Here is a 20,314-nt window from a genome sequence, read left to right on the forward strand (position 1 = left end):
CACTTCCTATAAAAAAAGAAATGTGCATGATTTGGGACATATACATATACTATATACAGGTCTGAGTCTTCTTTTTTATCCAGATTGTGCTTTACCAAAACTCAGCAGCCTACATCTCAAGATTTCATCCTCATTAGCTCAATTAACAATCCTAAACTGTATATCTTAAAAACATGGCTGAGGCTACTCTAAATAGTCCTTTTCTCATTACCTTTTTCCAGATGAGATCCTAATGTGGACATCTACTGTACTGTACAGTATGTCATTGTTGTGCTTCAATGACATGGCATTATAACCATGGGGAGAGCAATACCGTACCACCTTCCACCCCTGGTCTGCTCATGTTAATGGATGAATGAAGGGAAAGACTGGCTGATCATTACTGTTTAAAATTCTTCATGTCTATTACATTTGCATAGAAATACATTAAAGTATTTATATCTAAGCAAAAACAGGCTACCTCTTGAGCACGTAAATCCTCTTGTAATTTTTCAAATTCTTTTCTTTCAGTCTCGTCCACTTCATTCTGATTCTCCTGCAAATAATACTTTGGAATACATTATCAGTCTAAAATTCCATGTTATCTGTTACAACGTATTCAGCTGTTTGAATGTAATTTAACGAAGTCTGAGGATAAGAGCCTATTTTGCCTTTCTCAAAAAAGAATACATGTTTTGTTATACATTTTTATAAACCAAATTGTTTGTTGAATGCTTGATATCCTCTGTTCATTTATTAACGCAAGTGGTAATAATTAAACAACGATAAAATGTGTGATTTTTAAAAACTTTTAAGTGTAATATTCTGTAATACTCCACTGCCCTTTGTGTTTATGCTGTGTAATGCATCCTTTACCATATTTTCAGACTCTATGTTTTTTAACTCCTCTTGAAACTCCTTCTGTCTGTGTCTCCTTTTCTCTTCCTCCTCTCTTTGTTCTTTCAACTGTTGATCTTTTTTTGCCTTAAGCTCTGCAGCTCTTTTTTCTTCCATTTCTTTAAATTTCTTCTCCAAGATCTCCAGTTCAAGCAGGCACTGTTTCTCAGTTTCTAAGTACATATTAGCCAAAGTAGCCTCAAGATTCTCTAAAAAGAAAAGATAAATATATGCAGTTATATCATAAATTCTGTAGTTACAGGGCAGTTACATTGTTTCAAAAGCCACTATTTTATATAAAGATTGGGATGTTATAAAATCCATCATTTCACAAGAAAATGTTAGATAATCTTTTAGAGTTAATGTACTGTATATCAAATCAGCCACAATTAACCTTTCAGGTAAACATTATCAGATACCCAAGTTCAACAGTTTAGTTGATATGCAAGGACAGTTCTAACTTTAAAATTGTGTTTTACCTCATTTACAGACGTCTTCGTTAAATAATAGTTAATCAATTATGGCCTGAATTAAAAACTTTAACTCACCAGCTAATTGTAAATTACTTAGGTTTACAATATGTAGCTAAGGGGGTGGTCAAAGTTCTAGCAAATACCTTTATCCAACAGAAAAGTAAAGTAACAATTATATTTGCCCTCAATCCAATTATAAATGATAGCAGTAGAAATTAGGTTCTGATTCTGGGTCTAAAAACCTTACTCAGATCATGTTGACAGAAAATAAAGCACTCTTGACTTGGAGAGGAAAAATAAAAAAAAGATTAGTGCAAAGACAAAGGCCTATTACCAAATAAACTTGTCCTGTGGTAAAGTCAAAGTCAACAAAGAAAAATGCACATTGTTATATAAGGGAACTCCCTACAGGGACACGCTTTGGGCAGAGCAATTATTGAAGACTGTGGAGTACATACCTTCCTTCCCTCAAGAGTACTAGAATGTGGGAGGAAAAAAGAATAATAGCAAATATTAAGCCTCTTACTTGACACAAAAGGGTCAGGGGTACACTTTGTTCTTCCTCTATAATCAAAAGAAAATTTAAACTAGCTAAGATAGGAAAGATATAGTACAATCTGAAAAATACAGTACAGTACATACAGTACCTTTGTCCTCATCTGGGATTTGCTCAGTTAAAGTTTCTGGGGATCCAACCTTAAACTCTGGCCTGTTCTGGTTTATCAGTGATTCATCTTCTTCAATTTCATGAATTATCTAGGTAAAAGTATAATGTTAGTTTTTATTTGGAGGTATTCTCCAAGGTTAGAATTTTTATTTATCATAATGTTTTTGCTTTAAATTGTAAAGTGAACTGTAATATTGTGCCATAAATATTACTTCATGGCTTTTTATGTCTTTGCACAAAAGCAGAATTTTCAGAAATCTCACCGAGATTTACAGAAATCTCACCTTAAAATCCAAAAAAATCCGATCAGAGACTCCCAAATCGTCTTGTTCATTTGGTTAACTTTTGGTTATTGTATCTTCTACTTTTATTGACTTACTCTGCTTTTCTTCTAAGTACCTTACTTCTATTTATTTTGTTGGCATCTTTTAAAATAACTACCACTACCAAAAATGTTTCAAAATTACAGCTGTCTATACTGACTACCCTTCTTCCATCAATATTTAGTCACCTTCACCACTTATTGCTATTCTCTGCTTTTACTTTTTGTTTTACTAAAAGATTTCTAAATGCATCTTTCTGAGAAGCAGCTTAATGCTGCCACCGTGTGTAATTGTGTGTAATATTAATAGGTTTCCCCAAGACACACCCTTTCTCTTAACTTGATGGGATCTTCATGATAATCAGACGCCAGTTTCATCCAAAAATCTTCACTATGATTTGAAATGGTGCCACACGTGTCTTTTTTTATTAAATCTGAAAAAGAAATGTGCATAGAACTATAGTCAGCATTTGTAGTGAAATATTACACAAAAGATGACCACACATGGAAAACATCTTTTCACTATTTTTTGTGGGTAGTGCCTTTGGAGACTTGATCTTAGAAACGAATTTAGTGCACACAAACATTATCCATATATCCAGCTCGGGGACTGCTTCTAGCATTAATCTCAATGTTACCACTTTATCTTACCACAATCTGTTTCCTCTAGGTCCTGTAGAATGAGTTGTTCTGCATTATGCATTCTATTTTTAACCAGTTCCAAACAAGAAAGAACTGACTCAGGTATTTCATCAGGGACCTAAGTAAGAAGCAATTCCAAAATGATTACAAAAACTTATACTCAATGAAGGAACTATTTTTTAAAACATTAACACCTTCAAGCATGCAAAGTAGACAATCCACAGCATGTATTATAATATTTGTTACTATGTTACCCTTTTGTTAATACAAATTATAGCAAAAGACCACATAAACACATACATATAGTAAAATGTTACTTTTAGCACATCAACTTATTGTACATTATTTTGAACTTCCTATGGTCTCTATACTACAAAACTATTTTGTAAAATAAATACCCCAAAAGCCCCATTATGGTAAAAAATCAGTAAAATTTAAAATTCAGGATTGCAGAGGTTAGAGTTATAAACCTACAGTTTTAACTGTTATATTACTTTACATATGTTATATTAATTCAGTATACTGTACAAAAAAAAACTTACTGGTTCTTCATCAAAAATTGTTTCATCTTCTGAAAACGTTTCTAATTCTTCAGTATCTGAAGGGTTAATGCAGATTTTGCTCAGTTCTTGTTCAATTGCTTCCTCTATTAGTCTGTTGTTCATTATCTTCGGAAAAAAAGAAAATTCTGAAAAAGCAAGCATCAATAAAATACAATAAAATAGAGTCTTTATATTAAGAAGTGTGCTAACAAAAAACACATGCAATATTTATATGTTATAGGCCTACCTACTGTATGCATATAGTCCATCAAGTCAGAGAAATGTATTGTATATTGTATTCATCAGACATGTTAAATTGTATGTTGTATTTCACAAAATAATTGTTTCCTTACTACGGCATTATTTACATATTGTATATGTCCTAAATCATTAATGATAACGCAACAACGGAATTAATAAATCGTTGTTTATAAAAATGCAATCGCCACATCGTGAAAGTTGACTGGTCAGTCTAGAAAATGTTTGTTGCTCCTGTTGTTGTCGTCTTTATTAGAAAAGGAGCATGATTTCCAAACCCTGGCCTAAACTACGACGGACAGGTTAACAATTATGTAAGAACAGATCTTAAAACAAATTATTTAATTTCGCCCCGTAATGTGTGTGTGTACATGATGATCAATTTACAAAGACAATCTGTACGTTGTTTCTTAAAGAGACGTATATTTTACTAAAAACAATATGCATATTTAATACTCCCAATAAGAACGAAAACCGCGAAAGAACTACAACAGCTCCAAATAAAGATCGGTTTGTTTTTATCATTCAAATGTCATACAGTAAGATCACTAAACTTCCAGCTAGTGCTTTAATAAAAGCTTGAATTTAACGCCGCAGATTACCTTACAGAGAAGTTTTCCTACGCAAGTAACATAGCACCGCGTCCTCAGCATGCAGTTGCCATAGAAACAACACCACCAATAGTCTATGGAGCGCAATTAGGGTCAAACCTAGAAACAAGGAGAATATCGACTCTATTTCGAATTACGCTACTACTCGCTGACCGACGTAGAATTCAAAACATGATCATCACTCAAATAGATTTAATTTAACTAATAATATAAATGAAAAGGTCAAGATAATTTTATTTGGCTAAAGCCTATTAATAACGTTTATGAAAAAATATCTAGATTTTGAACAAGGGAGCATGATATTTAAATTGTCTGTCACAGTAGGGTCACATGGGTTTCCTCAGGATGATCCAGTTTCCTCCCACAGTCCAGAGACAGTTTAATTGGTTTCTGGGAAAACTGGTCCTGGTGTCAGTGTGTGTGTGTGAGCTGGTGTCTAGTGTGACCCTGAATTGGATAAGCAGTTATTAACAGTGATGTGATGTGAACTCTTCTATAAATCGTATAATAAATTAATCATTACTAAATCATCCTTATTATCCTGAAGTCAAAATCCAGGCCCCCTATCCTCCATCACATTGAGATAGGTGAGATGAGTGCGGGGAGTGCATGCTACACTGTTGAATTACTTGTGCTTTATCATTCTTTTGGTGTAATACAGAGCGCACAAATGTGTCTACATTTATGGTCAAATAATGTCTTTATTCCTCAGAATCAACATGAGTTGTCATGTTACTGTTTGCTTTGATGGTTTTTATCTATCTTTTAAGTTTTTTCATTGACTTTGACTTTCAGCTTTAAATTCTGTAAGTAGTGAAAAATGCTTAGGTCAAATTTTACCATAGTTCCATAACAAAATGCTATGCCCTTTCAGGGAGCTGTCGTCTATTCACACATATTGTTAATAAGAACATAAGAGAGATACAGACCCTTTTGCCCATCTTGCTCATTTGATTACTAATATTGAAGTCACAAGAGGATGCTTTCCAGTTTCTTGAAAGAAGACAGGATATCAAATTTGATACCAAGGCTGGGCAGCTTGTTCCAAACACCCATATATGCTGTAACTCTTAAATATCAGTAAATAAGAAGTTGTAAAAAAAACAATATTTACATTCGTTCAATGGCATCCAAGAAAAATAAAAAAATGTGCAAATATTCTGTTTTTCGAATGCATTATTACTAACAAGTCATTTTTTATCTTTAAAACAAATGACACAACTGTAAATTCAGAGCAGAGTCATAGCCATAAACACTCAGATAACTATTTAAAAACTATTTTCTTTTGCTCCAGATAATGTGTTAATCATTAATCTAAGACTATTATGGAAATATTAATATTTTGTTAACCACTCTTGACTACAGTAGCTTCACATAAAAGTGTCAACTGGCAGTTAATTAATTTCAAAGGAACCAGAAATAGGTTTATTCCATGCTGAAAAAAAAAGAAGAAAGAAAACACAATGTTTCAGCCATGGAGCCTTCTTCAGGTGTCACAGCTACCCACCTGAACATTTAATTTCAAAACCCACTACTAGCATCTACACAATTGCATAAGAACATCTAAAGTGCTACAGTTGATATGCTGATGAGTATTATTTCAGTACCACTTTTCTATCAACACCTATCAACACTTGCTACTATTTCTTACCAGAACTTCCCTAAAGTAAATCAAAAGCAGGCTGACTGTGAACAATGCATTAATGAACTGCCTACCACAAGACCTAAGTAAATTAAATGTAATTTGGAAAACAGTGTTATAAGAAGGACAAGTTAAGTTAACGATACTTCATGCAGCCACAACCAGGGCAATTAAGTACTAAAGAACAAGGAAGGACAGCTGTACTTTGGAACCAGGAAATTCTTCCAGTAAAAGGTGACATAAGAGTTTAAGACTAAATGTATTCACTTCACCACATGGACATTTCTTGGAGTATTATTCAAAGAACATGTTGAATGTGAGTACCTTTGACTATTATTGTATACATTTTGCTATAAGTAGAAAAGATACAAAAGAAAAAGACATTTAATTTGATCTCTTTTGCTGATTAAAAATGCTAAGTTTCTAAAGTACAGTATTATCTTATAATTGTTTAGAAAAAATATTGAAGTCCTTTCATGAATTAATTCTCTCAATTATTGAAAAATTAAGTAATCAATTTTGAATATACTGTACATGAAATTTTCATACACATTATACTGCAAATGGATAGATGGATACAAAGGCATGGTTATTTTATAATGATGATGTTCGTTATGCTTTTGATAAGGTCACTCATGAAAGGTTCATCATCAAATCAAAATCATGGAGTGGGAAGACACGTGGCAAATTAAATTTAACATTAATTCACACTAGTAAGAAGGGCTTACCCTATACATATTACATTGGTGATTTGGATCTGGGGAAGCAACAATAAACATAAACAGAAGCATACATTTAGGATATAAAGCAAAACTGTAAAATTTAAATCAAAGGAAGTTATGGATAAACTTTTAAATCATTAGTAAGATACCAATTATAATATTGTGTTCAGTTTTGTTCGCCTTGCGAACTACTGTATAATACTATTTTACAGCATGTTGTGTCTTTAGAAAGAATTTAAATGAGAGAAACAAGAATGAATTCATGCTGTAGAAGACATGTGGTAGCTTTTCAGAAAAAAGGGTTCATATTCTTCATCTACACCATCTAGTATAGATCAGGAATTCTCAATTTTGGTCTGGGGTTGAAACCCCAGTACACTTCAATTGGGTAAGCAATCTGGTATCAATGCCAGAGAGGGGTGGGAGTCTTAAAACCTAGAATATTTTCTCCATAAAAAAAAGCTGTCAGTTTACAGAAATAATTTAATTTGGGCTCCCAAACTGCGTGGTACAATACATTCACACTGGACATGTTCATCACCTCCGTCACTTTATCAGTTGCAGATTTGACAGCACTTTGAAATTCAACACATTTTTTAAAACATCCCGGTTTCTTAGAAGAAGAAAACCGAAGTTACTGTGTGTTCAGATCGATTAAAGGAAGCTTGACTTCACACCTTATTACTAAACCGTAATAGTAATAGTGAGTGTTGACTCACAACCTGATGGCGCTCAATAAATCCGTCAACTAATGTTTCGAGAACAAGACAGAACGACATACTGGACTGTATTGTAGAAAATAGCCATGGGCAATCCTTCGTTAGTCCACAGATCCTGTTTGCTAGTCAGGCTGTCATCACCTTGGAAACAAGAGAAACCAAATAAAAACTCACTTAAATCGGTAGAAATCGATCATACATGTGCAGTAACTTACTAACATGTCAACTATTTGTTTTTAAAAAGCAGAATTTACGAGCTCTTAAACGAGACGTTTATCCCTTATTCAACGAGAGCGGAAAGATGGGTTAGAATGAATTGTTCTTTGCATTTGTTTAATTATGGATTTAAATCTCCTTTTGTTTTATTTTTTTGCGCACCGTAAAGTGCGGAGTTGGAAATGTTGGAATCTCTATTTTTATGTGTTAATAATTAAACAAAATGTGAATTAAAACGAAAGTAGACAATTCAATTATGACTGACGACCGTTTGGGACATACAGTACAGTACAGTACAGTATAGTTTAGTTTAACAATTGAATAGCTGTCGCCATTGGCTGCAATTTTTACGCACATTTGATCTACAGTAAATTACTGTTCTGGATTTTATTTTATTTTTTATTACAGGGTAAAACTTGAAGTAACCATTATGAAAGTTGAAGACAAAATACAAATTCTCCGATTCTTTTTGATGGTTTTCAATGGAGTGTTCCTGGTAAGGCACTGTGACGGGTAGCTATAGAGCATTTAGAGCTCTGACTTTAGAGCACCATTTACTCATGGAGTCAGGTCATGTAGTTTTCTTCTGCTTCTGTCACGTAGGGTTCTCATTGTACTCATTTGCACTTCCAAAATTAACGTTTCTTAAGAATCGTTAAATATTAGTTGTTGCAAATGATTTGTATAACACATTTCATAACGATGTTTTAAAAATGCACTCAATATGAATTTGTGGCAAATCTGTATTTTATAATTATTATTTACAGGACATATTCTTGACTTTCTTTTTTAGCACTAAAGGATAATGTGCCAAGTTTATCAAATGGGAAAACAAGTAAAACAAAACTTTAATCTTTTTTTATATCATAACTTTACATGTTTATCAAGTTATTTACTAAGTTAATCCATGTGAACATTTTAGAAAATGAAAAAAAAGAGTGCCCAAGTTCCATATGTTTTTATTTTTATGGGATAATGGACTATTACACTTGTGACGCTGGATGTTTATTAGTGTTTAAACTGCCAGAAAAAAGAAACAAGGATGTTGATTACAGGACAAATCAACAAAATAATTAAATTGTAAATATACAGAAAGATGATATGGGACTATAGAACAATGCACTATAAATATTCCTTTTTAGGTTCTGGGTTTCTTGCTTCTAGGAAGTGGACTTTGGATTTTGTTTGACAGAAATAGTTTTATCACATTAATACGTAAGTAAACTATATATATATAATGCAATGTTTATATCAGGTACTCAGAAGGCAATGTAAGTCATATATCATGTTTATAGAGATGGAAGTTTGCTGCTGTCAGGAAATGTTTTCTAATAAAGGGTCAGTGGAGTCTGCAGTTCCAGTCCAGGGGTACAAAACTATTTCTTTTATTTAAATATTAAATATTTTTTCAGCAATGGCATTACAAATATAACTCTTGATCAACAGAAATCTTATACTGTAGTGTATATCATGACATCATGCACGGATAAGCAGCTGTGGAAATACAATAGTTAATGATTAGCTTTTCTCATTTCTCTTGCAGTCATATCATATCCTAAAAAAAAACAAATACAAAAATTCTAAAAACAAAAATTTAAAGTTTGTTCTTTCAAACCATCTTCATCTGATTTTGTCTCTTGCTATCTTGGGCACCGCATTCTAAACTCTTAACTTAAAGAATTTGACTATTGAGAGCTGTTTAAATTGTCTAGATTAAAATATGATATCTATTTATTAGGGAATGCAATAGTAGAAGAGTACAGTAATTGTGCTGACAAACCTACCTAGATTCTTTATTTGAAATCTGTAATTTTACTTTCATAGGAGCTGAGGATCAACCTATTGAACCTGTAGAATTTGTTGCAACCTGTCTTCTTATAATTGGCTTTGTAGTTGCAGTTGTCTGCTTCATAGGTTGTTTGGGTGCTTACAAAGAAATAAGATGCCTTCTACTAATGGTGAGTTCTGTATTTAATTACTAAATAGGTAATTTATTTATGATAAAAATATCCAGAGTACATAAATGTAATTAAAAGCATACAGTACTTGTTAAATATTCAACAAAACTAAAAAGAAATATGTTAATTGTCCAACAGATGTGTGTATCTAAACAAATAATTTATCATTTTATTTTCCACCCACTGAAAGCTAATAACATAATGCTTAAAGTGTCCTGTATAACTAATGTGTTATTTAATGTATTCAGGAAATCTTACATGCAATTATTATTTCACTTTTATACTATTGTAACACAGTATCATTATGATACTGTTGGGATTTGAATGACATTTTAGTCCTGAAAGAAACAGAGCTAATTACTTTGAACGTTAATTTAAATTAGTCATTAAGTAGATACTTTACTCAGCACCCAGCAAGATTAAGGTTTAACTTAACTAATACAAAGAACTTTGCTATATTAATTTATTTGAAGGAGCTTTAAAAGTAATATACATAAAAAGGAAAACCATGATGAAACTGAACATATTATTGTGACAGTAAGATACCCAAGGTATTGATCATGATAGATGATGCAGAACAAGCTCCATTGTTGTCAGGCTGAAAGGTCACACAATTCAAAGAAGTATGTTAATTCTTCTGATATATCACTTTTTTTGCTGCCTTGTGCGTATACACTTAAGTTAATAAGATTGAAGGAAAATATCATAATATAGGATTTTGTAATGGCTTTGACCATACATACAGTAATTTCCCCGATAAAAACTTTAATTGTTTGTCCAGACTACTCTGCACAGTCAAAAACAATTGATATAAAATATTGTTTTGCCTTAAAGTCGGCGACATACTGACTTCCCTTGTGCATATTATTTATTTTTAACCTATTTCCTTGTGTTCTATTCTTTTTTTTCAGTATTTGAGCTGTTTGATCATAATAGTTTCTGGCCAGATTCTTATCACTTTTGTACTATTAATAAATAAAAATAAGGTAAGTGAGTAATTGTGTTTGCAGATTAAGGTTAGTGTATTTCTTGGAATGTTATCAATTATAACAAACTACACTATTTTAACCCCCCCCAAAAAACAAAACAAAACATAACAAAACAGATTGCATGATTTAAAATACTTGTAACACATATTTTTTACATAACTACGAGAAATGTTTTGGTGATTTAGAAATTAATCTTAATTCTTTCCCATAATTGTGATCGTGGTATTTTTAAGTAGTTGTGGGGTCCAGAAGAGTTTCTATTAAATCTAATAGTGCTGAAATTAATTTCTCTCATTTATGCAAGAAGGATTAGTTCCATTTAGCTGAAAAATCTCAACTATCTTGTGCTCGTACTTGCTGTCACACTGTATTGACATATACAGTGTATTGGCACCTGAAGAAGGCTCCACGGCCGAAACGTTGTGTTCTCTTTCTTCTTTTTTTCAGCATGGAATAAACCTATTACTTGTGTATTGACATATGCTGCACTTTCAATTCTAATTCAATAGCAATATTCCCATTACAGTGGTAATCAATTATGTTTATAACAGACGTTCAGGAGGAAGGTTAGATTCTTGCACACTTCTTGCAATCTTGCACACTTCCACCTACCTTCATACTGTACAGTATATACAGTACTATACAGTAAGTCTCACACCCAGGTCTTCCCTTCACATATCTCTCTCATATCCTCCCTGCCTTCCCATCTTCACCCTTGCAGCAAAGTCCCTAGTTTACTCCTCACAATAATCTGCTATTACCCCAGCTAGGTGAGTCACACCAAATACTCAATTATATCTCATCTCTCTATTGCATTCATAAGGATGGAATTTTTTCTTTCCTTATTTGTCTTGCTGAAGACTACGTCTAAGTTAGCTTTTGAAAGATACAATCAAAATTAAAAAGAGGGAAATCTCATCAGTCACCTTAATACAGTAAATTACATACAGTAGTAATATGGCTGCCAGCAGCCATATCACTCTGCAACTCACAACTGGCAATCCACTGAAGCTAAGCTAAGCTAAGGTGTGAGCCTGGTCAGTACCTGGATGGGAGACCTCCTGGGAAAAACTAAGGTTGCTGCTGGAAGAGGTGTTAGTGGGGCCAACAGGGGGCGCTCACCCTGTGGTCCATATGGGTCCTAATGCCCCAGTATAGTGACGGGGACACTATACTGCAAACAGGTGCCATCCTTCGGTTGAGACGTAAAACTGAGGTCCTGACTCTCTGTAGTCATTAAAAATCCCAGGGTGTTTCTCGAAAAGAGTAGGGGTGTAACCCCGGCATCCTGGCCAAATTTCCCATTGGCCTTACCAATCATGGCCTCCTAATAATCCCCATCTTAAATTGTCTGCATTACTCTGCTCTCCTCCCCACTGAGAGCTGATTTGTGGTGAGCGTTCTGGCGCACTATGGCTGCCGTCGCATCGTCCAAGCAATTATTATTATTATTATTATTATTATTATTATAAAAATGCAAACTGCAGAATTTTATGAAGTGTAAAAAAAACATGTCACGGTGCATCAGACATGTACAGTGAAATGGGACAGTACCAATAACAGAGCAAAAGAGCAATGAGAAGGTAGAGGCAAAGTGCATTCTTTGATGTGAGGAAGACCTGGTAGTGATTCTGTAGCTGGTTTTACAACATTGGAGCACAGGAACAGATGGAGGGGATTGTGAGGATAGAGAGTGTGAAGAAGGTATTTCCATTTACCAGTAGGAGAGGAGGGGTGTGGTTGAGAGAGGGAATAAGGGGAGATAAGAGGATAAAGACTGTAAGGAAAAACAAAGGACTTTAGAAACTGATAGAGAATGTGAAATGTTTGTAATTGTAACACGAGATAAGTGAGTTCGAAAGGATACAGAGAGAAAAGCAAAGTTTTCAGAAACCAAACAAATGGCAGAAGCATGAAGGCTAATCAGAAGAAAATTGTTGCAGCATGTCCCAAGCAAAGCTGGGGATTTGAATTAAACTAATTAGATTCAAGCTCGTGAGAAAATGATGACTTCTGCATTATTGTTCAGAAATAAAGTGCAAGCTTATGAAACAAAAAATATGTAAAGAGAGTAGGGCAGCAAAGGACTGAGGGTGACACCAAGTTAATTGACATTCTTTAAGCACATACCTTATTAAATTGGGGAAAAAAATAATTTAAACATGACAACGTTGCTTGTCCACTTCTATGTTAGAATAAAACAAAATATTCCAAATATGTATTCATTTATTGATCAAATAAATATTTTATTATAAAATGCAAGCTCTTTCATTTTTTATAGATGCAAGTAGATTAATGTTTTAATTAAGTGAGAATTGCAAATCATTAGCCCCTTTTACAGTTCCCAATTTGTAATAGCCAATTACAAATCCACATTTTTATATGTTAGATATGTCAAGTGGGACACCCTTGAAAGTTAACATTGTCTCATCTTACTAATGTAACTCACATCTACATCACCCTCACTGACAAACAATTCATAAATTAAAAGACAAATCAGTATTGAATAACAAATATTATTCCATTATGCTTCACCAGGTTAAAACACAACTACTTCACAATTGGCTGACTACTTGCTGTTGGCAAACAAAGTAACAATACAACTGTAACATGTCTTTTTCAACTCTAATGGATTATGGTAAATTGATTTGTATACTGTTCAAAGAACTCCTGGCATTAACTCTCACCTCTGTGTTCCCATACAGTATATTCACATCTCTAATCAGCTTGACTGTTTTCAGTCCAGTGCAGCATGCACTTGTAAATACACGTAGAATCATTTGCCTTTACGATATTGATTAAAGATATTGCATGTTATTGTCACACCCTCTGCAGCCAGTGGGCGCTCCTACTCTGTCCTGTCCCTAGATTCCTGCGCTTTGCTGTCCTTCCAGTGTCTCTCTCTCTGGGGATACAGTATACTGTATATTTCTTGTTCATTCATTCACCTTCGCTCAGCATTGACGTTCGGATGTCCTGAGACCCGCCTAGCACCAGGTTGCCCCACATCCGCTGCCTGAGGGCATTGGTTTCTATATGACTCCTGAACTGCTGAGCCCGGGCTAATTCCCCATTCCACCGCTACTCATAGGGTCTTAATCGTTCTCCTGCCATTCCACGGTTCGTCCCTTCTGACATCCATGACAGTTATGTTATGTATTATATTTTTCAATCAGTGTTGTAAAAAAGAGAAAATGTTAGTGTTTGTGATCTCTAAAAAAACTAAATTAAATTAATGAAATAAACAAATTGGAATTATTTTAGATTAATGATGTCCTAGAGAAGGAAATTCACCTTATGATTACAACTTATGGGGGAAATGGCACCACAGAACCTGACAACAACAAAAATGAATGGAAAATTCTGGATGCAGTGCAACACAATGTATGTATATATATTTTGACGGAATTCTTTAAATAGTGTTTTAAAGGGAATGTACAGTACTATCACAATACGATCACTTTTATACCATCTTTTGAACTAAGATTTTATATATCCAAGATTATATTGTAAAATTAAATTGAAAGTAACTTTTGTTTACTTTTGATTTCTCAAATTTTATAAATTAAATTCATAGTTAAGTGTAAAAAGAATCATATAATAGAAACACAAGGTTTGTGTGAAGTTATTATTGTCAGTATAGAACCAATCTTTATAACATAAAATAATTAATTAGAATTATTATAGTATAAAGAATAACACATAATAGATGGGATTTATTAACTAGACAATACATTATATCACTGTAGGCTTTACTGTAGCTGTAAAATACTACTTACAGAAATAGTCTCATCTATGGATGAGAAATTTAAATAACCAGTATTCATGTCCTATTTTTTCCTTCTCTCCTAGCTGGAATGCTGTGGAATATACAACTTCACAGACTGGCAGATAAATGGCTACATTGCATCACTTAATGATTCCAGTGTTTATCCTTGCTCCTGCTTTAATATTACAACTTCAAGTATATTTTGTTCTGAAACTGAACAGAATCTACACCTTTACAAAAAGGTATGCAATTTTAAGATGTCTGTTTTAGAGTACAGGTTTTAAGATCTAACTTTTTTGCATTAATATTAGTACTAATGGAACAGAGTCAGTGCTGTCTACTGTGAGGGGTGAGAATGAAAGCTAACAAACAAATATGATTGACATGAATATTAGCCAAATGATTACAAGTTTATGTTACTTTAAAATCCCACAAAATCGACTTTATGCTAGATGACTAGAGTAGATAAAGTTAAATTTAAATATGTATTAACTCACTTTGCTTTTTTAAATAAAGTTTGGTGCACTCCTTGGTTTCACAAGTCAATTAATATACTTTTTTCATCTATCCTTTTAACTACTAAACATCAACACTGCTAATTTCACCAAAGGTGTTCAAAGTGTCTTAAAGACACTTGTGAATATTGTCTGAGCATGGTAAGGTCTTGTCTGCTGTTAAAGTACATTTTCTTTCAGGTATACTCAGAACGTTGCACAGTGTTTACATTTTGTTGCTTTTAAGCTTGCACTCATTACACTTTGAAGTAGCAATTACTATGTGTTATATTGACAACATACTCCACACATTCAAAGCAATAAAGAAGAATCATGAATATTAAAAGAAAACCATAATTGTATAAGTATTCCAACACTTTGCTCGAGCAACCCTAACTTAATTTAGCTGTATAAAGTTATCTTAATGAGTCACAAAGTTGAGTGACCCCTTTGAGTAGATACTAATCAGTAGATGTTTAGGGATGCCACATTTAGCCCAGTGCTGACTTTGAAAAGGTTCATTTGTTGAGATGGGAGAAAATGTTTATAGTTCAACAATATCCCAGTCACTCAACAAAGGGGCCTTATATTGAACTGAACAAAAAACTCAAAATATGCATGAGCTTACAACAATAAACCTAAGTGATCAGGCACCACATAACTTGAACTTTCTCGTCTAAATGCGAAGCCTTCTGATGCACGCTCCATATAATGCAACACTCAATCAACCCAGTCAACACCAACTGCAAAGCATGGTGGTGGCAGCATTATGGTATAGTTTTGCTTCTCATCAGTAGGGACTGGGAATCATGTGGAGATATATTGGTACTGGCAAATCGTAGAGGAAAGCTTACTTCAAATCTAAAACTGAGACAATTGTTCACCTTTCTGCAGGCAGAACAATGATTCATACAACAAGGCCAAAACTACATTTGAGTGACTTAAGAATAAGAAAAAGTAATTAATCAAGTCAAATTTCTGGCCTTAATCCTATTGAGACTCATGGAAAGATCTGAAAACCGCTGTCCATAAGTGATTCCCAAGCAATTTGAGAGAGCCTGAGGAAATGTGCCATGCAGAATGGGCAAAAATATGCTGCTCTAATTGCTGCCCAAAATATTTTCACCAATTATTGAATTTACTGTTCTGAATCTTTATGCAATCACATATATAAGTTTTTTTCAACATATTCCATATTTTATTCTTGCTATCATTTACTGTAACATACAGTATATACAGTATCTTACTTAGAAGTCTTCAGTTTGAGCATTCAGATTTTAAAAAAGTGGGTGTGTATCATTTTGTATTTTTTACAAAATGGGACACCATAATACAGGTCTAAACAAATTTACAAAGTAAAAAGATCCTGCAGCTAGGATCATACCTTCCCCCTTCTCTTAACGACAGACTACTTTTCTTCTAAATTTTCTCTATTCATTGGAGGTTTCATTTTACACCTCTCTACACCTATTCTGACTTCACACCTCATGATTGGCATCTCTTTCTGTCCCCTGCTCCTGCCTCTTGGTCCTCCTCTCTCCCAGCTTTTGTTCTCCCGCTACATTACCTTTGCTTACTGCCTTGTGTTTCTCACACCTGAAGAAGGCTCCAAGGCCGAAACGTTGTGTTTTCTTTCTTCTTTTTTTCAGCATGGAATAAACCAATTACTTATTCCTTTGCAGCCTACGCATGCTGACGCAGCTAACCACCTGAACTACTAAAATTTACAAAGTACTGCATAACCCCCCTAATCTCAGTCCTGTCTTTCCTATGGTGTAAAAAACACGTGTTATTATTTTATAACATGTATGTAATGTTAGCTATCATAAACTAATTAAATATTTCCTGAGAAATACTAAACAGTATGTGCTTAGTGTTTACCTCATTGTTCAATCCTTCCCAGAAACCTACTTTATTCTCAGTCTTTCCAATTGCCTATGAAGTGTTGTAGTCATCACATCTCTGTTACAACTTTACTGAAACATACAGGGATTTTTTTAGGATTTTATTTTTTATTATTTTCCTTAGGTAGAATCTAAAGAATGGGCATAATCTACTGACATTAATAGATGATGTTATAGAGGAATACTGATGGGTCTCTTTTTCTTATGTTGTTTCTTTTTTGGAAAGGGCTGTGGAAAAGAAATAGATGACTGGCTGTCAGAGAATATCTTTGGAATTTTGAGCATTGGCTTAGGACTCACCATAATTCAGGTACTTTATGAAAATAAAAACATAAGACTGTTCATACACTTACTAGGGAAGAAAGGGATGGTACTTTGTTTCACTGTTTAGTTCTTATTTAAGCTTTTTTCTTAGTGGGCTGTGTGATATTTATCAATCGTGTGTGCTGTAATGTAGACTTTTACCTATATACATTAAGTTTTCTTTAAACAAACAATGGAATTCTTTATTCTTAGAAGATAGACACCCAAAAAAGTATAAGCAATAGATAAAAGTGATGATTTCCATCATTAAAAACACAGAAACAATTCTTTCATACAGTATGTACTTTTGATGGCATTACAGATCTACTCTTTTCCTTATTAAAGTAATAGTCAAATATTTAAGAGACCAACAGATGTACACTATAAGTAAGGTATAAATCGTGGAATAAGCCAACAGGTTATTACAATTAAAGTTTTTTCAAATGTCTTTTTTCTCTAGATCTTCCAGTTCTTTATTGGCGTTCATTTGTTTAGAAACATTGGAAGAAGAATATAGCAGACTATATTGCATGTTAATAATTTTTATCAGAGGATTGATCTGCAAGCAAGACTGCATCATCAGACTGCTTAAGACAAACCAGGCGTTGTCACAGAAAACTAAAAATAAAAACATCATAGTAACGGACCTGTAAGGCTTAAGGAAAATAAAACATTACTGCTATTTTGTGTAAAATCTTATTTCTTTGGAATAAAACTAAGAATATTGAAGAATACATGTCAGTTATTTGTCATTCATGGTAGCATTTTTTAATTGCATTGTACATAGTTCACTAAGTCCCACAATAAAAATGTGAACAAATGTAAATAATTCTACAATAACTATTTTTTAAATTGTGAAACACTACTCTATGTAACACCACAATCAAAGGAACACTATGAAAGCTGCTGGATCTGTTTTTTTTATCTAAAGGGAGTGAAAAAAAAACAGTAAAATAATATACTTGAACTAGAAATAAAACCGAGAACAACAAAAACACAAATTGTACTGTATGTTTTTCTAAATCTAAGTAAATATTGAACATGATTATTAACCTAAACTATATGTTATGTGACATAACTTAACACAAGCTTCAGAACCACCAACGTAACAACATATACTGTATAACGAATACAGATAAAGGTAAAAGATAATCATTCCTTTGCAAGAAATGTAGTTATTGTTAAAGAATGAGTTAACCTTTGATAAAAAATAACAGCTGAGTTTGTTTCATGAAACGGCTCTCTCGTTTTGTATGTATTATTTTCTTGTACTGTCATACTGTAGCTGTACTGTAGTGTGGTGTTATTTTACAAACAATAACTCTAGAAAAAATGTATTCTCTTTAGTAAATATATGTGCAACTCTATAATATTGAACAATGTGAAATATAATATATTGTAGTTGTTGGCTTGCAACGAATTTGTCAGATGGTGGGTTCAAACACTTACATGCTTACAAGTTAAGTTTTCAAAACTTTGTTTTATACAAAATATTTATATATTTTGAGTGGTTATTGTTATACTAATTTTAAACTTTTTAAATTCAATACTTCTGTAAACTGACCCCGGAGTAGGTGTGTGTGTGTTTGTATCCCTGCATCCTGTACTGAGCATATCTTACCTTGTGCCCATTGCTTACTGGGTTAGACTCCGATTCTTCCAGCGAATATGTACTGTACTAATGTATTAGAAAATGTGGATAAATATTGTATTGTAATTGTATTGTATTGTATATATATAAATATATCTTAGTTCTAGGAAAGAGTAAAATATCTGTGTTTATGTACACCATGAAAATAAGGTGTTTCTGTAGAAGTCTTGCAGTACATCCATAGGTTTGGGGGACATAGTAAGTAATCTTTTAAGGGGCTGGTCTCAGGAAAATGGACACAAATGTAACCATAAGGTACAGTAAAATACCAGTACTCATTATTTACAGTTTGAGGGAGTTACACAAATCCACAAACAATGTTCTAAGCTCATCTTTGAGTTACTAATTAAACTTCTTCTGTTCCTTTCTACTACCCCATTCCTGTGCCTATTTTATAATAATATATACCGTAGATCAGTTCTTTATCACTTTCAGTGTGACTCACACCATGTTTAGTGGTCTTAATGAGGCTCTTTGAATTACAGTGCTTGGATGAATCAAACCAAGAATTGATTTCAATGTGCAATGAAAGAACAGCCCACCTACAAAACAAATCTCAGGATGAGGAAGGCAGAGATCACAGTACTGTATGTATTCCAATGAAAACCTTGGTTGATACTCTACTTATCCAGAGGTTTGAACACTGAACACTGAAAAACTGTATCATTGTAGCTTTGAATGTTAAGTGGATGACCATTAGACAATAAAGCAGTCAGAGAACAGATTAAAGCAGTTAGTAAACAAAGATAAAATGCAACATATTTATTATTTGAAATGCATTACACTGCCTTTGATAGTTCTGTCAAAGTGAATGCAAGCACTGAAACCATTAAAAACCAAATTGGGTTTTAATTATTTTATCTATTGTTAGTTTGAACGTTTTCTGGTAGAACGGTAACCCTTTTTGGAGTCCCACTCCAAACCTGGTATAAATTAAAATACCAATCCCACTTATCAAGAAAACACCACCTTTGTACCACTGGTTTGTTGGAGGCTGTGCCACTTTCACTTTCACCAAAGGGGTTTACAGTCAAAAGTCTCTAGCAAGGCAAAACATTATAGCCAAGGGCAACTGCTATCAATGATAGGTCACAATCTAAAAGATCCTTAGTCATGATCCTTCTCTAAGATTGACACAAGAGTGATAACTACCTAACTGCATGGTACAGTCCTACATTGATCAAGTCCTGGGACTCTACTTGTTGCCCATCCTGCAGACTCATCCTGATCTGACAACATTCCAACATCCTCATGCTGCTGAAAATTTGAGTTATGCAGTGGATGCCCTCCTTGCCAGACCTGAGCCCCAGTAAAAATTAATAGAATGAACAAGGATGATGTACCCCATCTAGCTCTCAGAGACCAGTGAACAGACATGTTTGTCCAGACTGTATCAGAAGATTGTAACAGCCAAAATGTAAATACTTATTTTGATGCAAAGAAGCAAGTGTTGGAAGGAAGGAAGGCTAGAACAGTACAGCGAGATCATGTTGTATCTATTCCTTGGATCTATCCTTGAATTTATGGATAGATGGTTGTTTTGTATATACAGTATG

At 33.6% G+C, this 20,314-nt stretch overlaps 2 protein-coding genes across 7 annotated transcripts in view; one reads left to right on the top strand and one right to left on the bottom strand.

Moving 5' to 3' along the window:
- Positions 1-4,496, bottom strand: part of lrriq1 (leucine-rich repeats and IQ motif containing 1) — a 52,220-nt gene extending 47,724 nt beyond the window's left edge. For 4 of the 5 annotated variants that reach the window (XM_015352714.2, XM_015352712.2, XM_015352711.2 and 1 more), the window contains exons 1-7: positions 4,383-4,496; positions 3,523-3,648; positions 2,990-3,098; positions 2,666-2,772; positions 1,997-2,105; positions 856-1,085; positions 461-535 (exon numbers count right to left, since the gene is read on the bottom strand). In XM_015352714.2, coding sequence (XP_015208200.2) covers positions 461-535; positions 856-1,085; positions 1,997-2,105; positions 2,666-2,772; positions 2,990-3,098; positions 3,523-3,648; positions 4,383-4,433 — 807 coding nt within the window. In that variant the 5' untranslated portion in view covers positions 4,434-4,496. Of the gene's footprint in view, positions 1-460; positions 536-855; positions 1,086-1,996; positions 2,106-2,665; positions 2,773-2,989; positions 3,099-3,522; positions 3,669-4,382 lie in introns of all 5 variants that reach the window. The other variant, XM_015352715.2, reaches the window with a different exon arrangement.
- Positions 4,497-6,267: 1,771 nt separating this feature from the next.
- On the top strand, positions 6,268-17,841 carry LOC107078040 (tetraspanin-19). Of its 2 annotated transcripts, none has more exons than XM_015352761.2 (9): positions 6,268-6,349; positions 8,099-8,186; positions 8,833-8,905; positions 9,515-9,648; positions 10,560-10,634; positions 13,902-14,021; positions 14,490-14,648; positions 17,031-17,114; positions 17,568-17,841. In XM_015352761.2, coding segments are annotated over exons 1-9 (792 nt in total). In that variant the 5' UTR covers positions 6,268-6,347; the 3' UTR covers positions 17,625-17,841. The 2 variants fall into 2 exon arrangements, with proteins under 2 accessions (XP_015208247.2, XP_015208248.2); XM_015352762.2 differs by lacking the exon at positions 6,268-6,349 and adding an exon at positions 7,639-7,779.
- Positions 17,842-20,314: the final 2,473 nt, after the last annotated feature.

Source organism: Lepisosteus oculatus, chromosome 7 (genome assembly GCF_040954835.1).
Source record: "Lepisosteus oculatus isolate fLepOcu1 chromosome 7, fLepOcu1.hap2, whole genome shotgun sequence".
Lineage (NCBI taxonomy): Eukaryota > Metazoa > Chordata > Actinopteri > Semionotiformes > Lepisosteidae > Lepisosteus > Lepisosteus oculatus.

Excerpts from the sequence above, each read along its gene's own strand:
- LOC107078040 (XM_015352761.2), top strand. Across the intron at positions 10,635-13,901 it reads TATTAATAAATAAAAATAAG|ATTAATGATGTCCTAGAGAA; the intron begins GTAAGTGAGTAA and ends GAATTATTTTAG. Across the intron at positions 14,649-17,030 it reads ATCTACACCTTTACAAAAAG|GGCTGTGGAAAAGAAATAGA; the intron begins GTATGCAATTTT and ends TTTTTTGGAAAG.